This window comes from Myotis brandtii, unplaced genomic scaffold, assembly GCF_000412655.1.
Source record: "Myotis brandtii unplaced genomic scaffold, ASM41265v1 scaffold1260, whole genome shotgun sequence".
NCBI lineage: Eukaryota > Metazoa > Chordata > Mammalia > Chiroptera > Vespertilionidae > Myotis > Myotis brandtii.
Genome location: NW_005354426.1, coordinates 148,552 through 151,521, shown reverse-complemented (window position 1 = coordinate 151,521; position 2,970 = coordinate 148,552). Strand labels below are relative to the sequence as shown.

Genomic DNA, 2,970 nt, shown 5'->3' with positions numbered 1-2,970 from the left:
TATAATGTCCTTAATATCTAGCACAGCACCATCCAGTAGACTACCATGTGACCATGTGTTCAGTTTTACATTTTCTAGTAGCAACATTAAAAATTAAAATGACACAGTATATAAAAATATTTCAATGTAGAATGAATGTAAAAATATTCATAAGATATTGTACATTCTTTGTTTTTATACTAAGTCTTCAAAATCTTGTACTTTACTCCTACAGCACATCTCAAATCTGTACTAGCCACATTTCAAGTACTCAGCAGCCACTTAGCTAATGACTATTGTGTTATACTGCAGAGGTCTAGCATATTACAGATAATTAGTAAATGAATAACCAATGGGCAGTCTTTCAAAAAATAATATTTTTTTCTCTCAACAGAAGACCATGGCTGCAGGAGTCTTGCCTCAGAATGAACCACCATATTCCACTTTGGTGAATAACAGTGGGCATGCTGCAAACATGAAAGGTAATCGTTCTTTAATATGCTCTTTTTGTCTCTTTGTGCAAACTAGAGTTTAATCAAACTAACTATATGAATGCACGTGAAAGAAAAGGCATGATTCTTTATTCATATTGAAATCCCATGTTACAGGTACTACTTGTGGCCTGTTGTTTATTTCTGTCTGACTGTTTTGCCTGTTAAAATTCCTTTTCTAAATCCTGAATAATGATCTTGGCCTGTTAAGAAAGTGTTGAAAACAATGTTTGTCTCCTTAATAATTCTTAGACTTATTATCCGTTTGTTCCTCTCATCAAACGCCTCCTTGTGAATCAAACTTTCATTTCTTTTCTTCTTTGGTTACTTGCAGTGTCACTTGTAAAGCACATTCAGAAGCACGCTAGCCCTGCTCCTCTCAGTTTTTGTCTCTCCGTGGTTGCCTTCACGTGGTACCAGGAAGGAAGGGTGTTGTAACTTGGACTCTCACTACCACTTGCCCCTCACTTTTTCTTACTGTCACGAGTAGTAAGCTGGGAGCATGCCTTGATTTTGTGCCTCTTTGGCCCTTCAGTCAGCCAAGAGATGTTGGGTAATTTGATGTGTTTTTTGGACAGTACCCATTGCATGATTTTCTTAGTGCCCACTCTGGGTTTTACCCAAGTTCACTTTATTTCTTCTGTATAGGGAACTTTGCAGGATTTCCCCCCGAAAGTATGGATTAGATAATATAAGGAAAAGTAAGGGAGTACGGGTCTAAAGTTATCGGATGGAGTTCAATGCTTGCTGAGAGTGGTTGTTGATTGTGCACTTGTTGGAATCTCCTCCACCAGGGGGAGCTCTCTTTCACCAAGAAAACCAGTGTTTCCCACTTAATGACCCTGTTAGATCCTCATTTGTCTGTCTGTATTGTGTCTGACTACTACTGGTTACTATCATTTGTGGACAGCGTCTGTGTGCCACACTTACTGTATGTTAGTGTCACTGCCTTAGAATGAAATGCTGTCTAAAACAAATGCAACAGTAGTGTATGCTTACTGCTTCCATTGTAGAATAATGGGTTGTTTATTAACTCTTCAGCTAACAAGTGTAAAAGTTAGATGAACCTTTTCCCCTGTCCTTTCTTTTGTTGCAGTGTTACTTTTTAGTTGGTGTTTCTCCCTGGGGATTCTGTTGGCTTTAGAGGTGGGGCACCTCCTCATTGTGCAGGAGAGCCCAGCGCTGATCCCTGCGTCCTCCCCAACGGAGTCCAGTAATGTCCCCAAATTACAATGACAATCAAAAAACTCTAGACTTCTCCAAACACTTCTATTATGATTCACTAAGTAAGCTGATTTTTACCTTTCCCAAAACCATCTTTTTATTTATTTATTTATTTATTTATTTATTTATTTATTTTAATCCTCACCCAAGGATATTTTTCCATTGATTTTTAGAAAGAGTGGAAGACAGAGGGAAAGACAAAGAGAAATATTGATGAGAGAGAGACACATCAATTGGTTGCCTCCTGCATGTGCCCTTGGGAGAAACCTGCAATCAAGGTACATGCCCTTGACCGAAATTGAACCCGGGACCCTTCAGTCCATAGGCGGACACTCTATATCCACTGAGCCAAACTGGCTAGGGCCCAAAACCATCTTTTTAATTAAAACTGTCCTCATTATATAAACATAGCTAATTTTAAATTTGGGGGGAAATTTGGAAAATTTTAAAAATTAATTTATATCTTTTTGTTGTTGTTGTTGCTAATCCTCACTTGAGGATATTTTTTCCATTGATTTTTTTTTTAGAGAGAGAGTTGAAGGGAGGGGTTGAGACAAAAAAAGAGAAACATTGATGTGAGAGAAATATCGATTGGTTGCCTCCCGCATGCACCCTGACCGGGGCTGGGGATTGAGCCTGCAACTAAGGTATGTGTCCTTGATTAGAGTCAAACCTGAGACCCTTCAGTGCACGGGCCAATGCTCTAACCACTGAGCAACCGTCTAGGGCTACATCTAACGTTTTCAAAGTGCATCTAATCTATAAAAGTAGTCAGTTATTCTTTATTGAGTTAACATTGGGATGGGAACTCTTTTTTTAAATGTTCTCCAGTGAGGGTTATGTGTAGGAAAGTGTTGAAATACTGAGATTTCAGGTTTAAAGAGCTGTGACATGTGTAGGACAGTGTTAAGGTTAGGGTTGGGGTTAGGGTTAGTGTTAGGATTTAGGGTCAGGGCTTGGATTAGGGCTAGGGTTAGGATTAGGAGTTAAGGTTAGGGCTAGGGTTAAGTATAGGGTTAGAGTTAGAGTTACAGTTAGGATTTCGGGTTAGGGTTAGTGTTATTGGTAGGATTAGGGTTAGGGTTAGGGATTAGGGTTTGGACTAGAGTCAGGGTTAGCATTTAGTGTTAGGGTTAAATGTGTTGGGTACTGTTTGAAAGACTTAGAATTCACATTGGCAAGGCTGGGAAATGTTTACGGAAGTGTTTGAAACACTTGGTAGTTATGCGAAATGTGTAGGGAAGTGTTGAAAAATGAGAATTAAAAGAGCTATGAC

The 2,970-nt window shown here is 39.0% G+C and overlaps 1 protein-coding gene across 1 annotated transcript in view; it reads left to right on the top strand.

The window, feature by feature from the left end:
* The first annotated feature begins 337 nt into the window (after positions 1 to 337).
* The window catches only part of PTPDC1 (protein tyrosine phosphatase domain containing 1), a 60,336-nt gene continuing 57,703 nt past the window's right edge, over positions 338 to 2,970 (top strand). Inside the window, exon 1 of the mRNA XM_005859473.2 lies at positions 338 to 461. Within this exon, the coding sequence (XP_005859535.1) occupies positions 380 to 461 (82 nt within the window). The 5' untranslated portion in view covers positions 338 to 379. The remainder of the gene's footprint in view (positions 462 to 2,970) is intronic.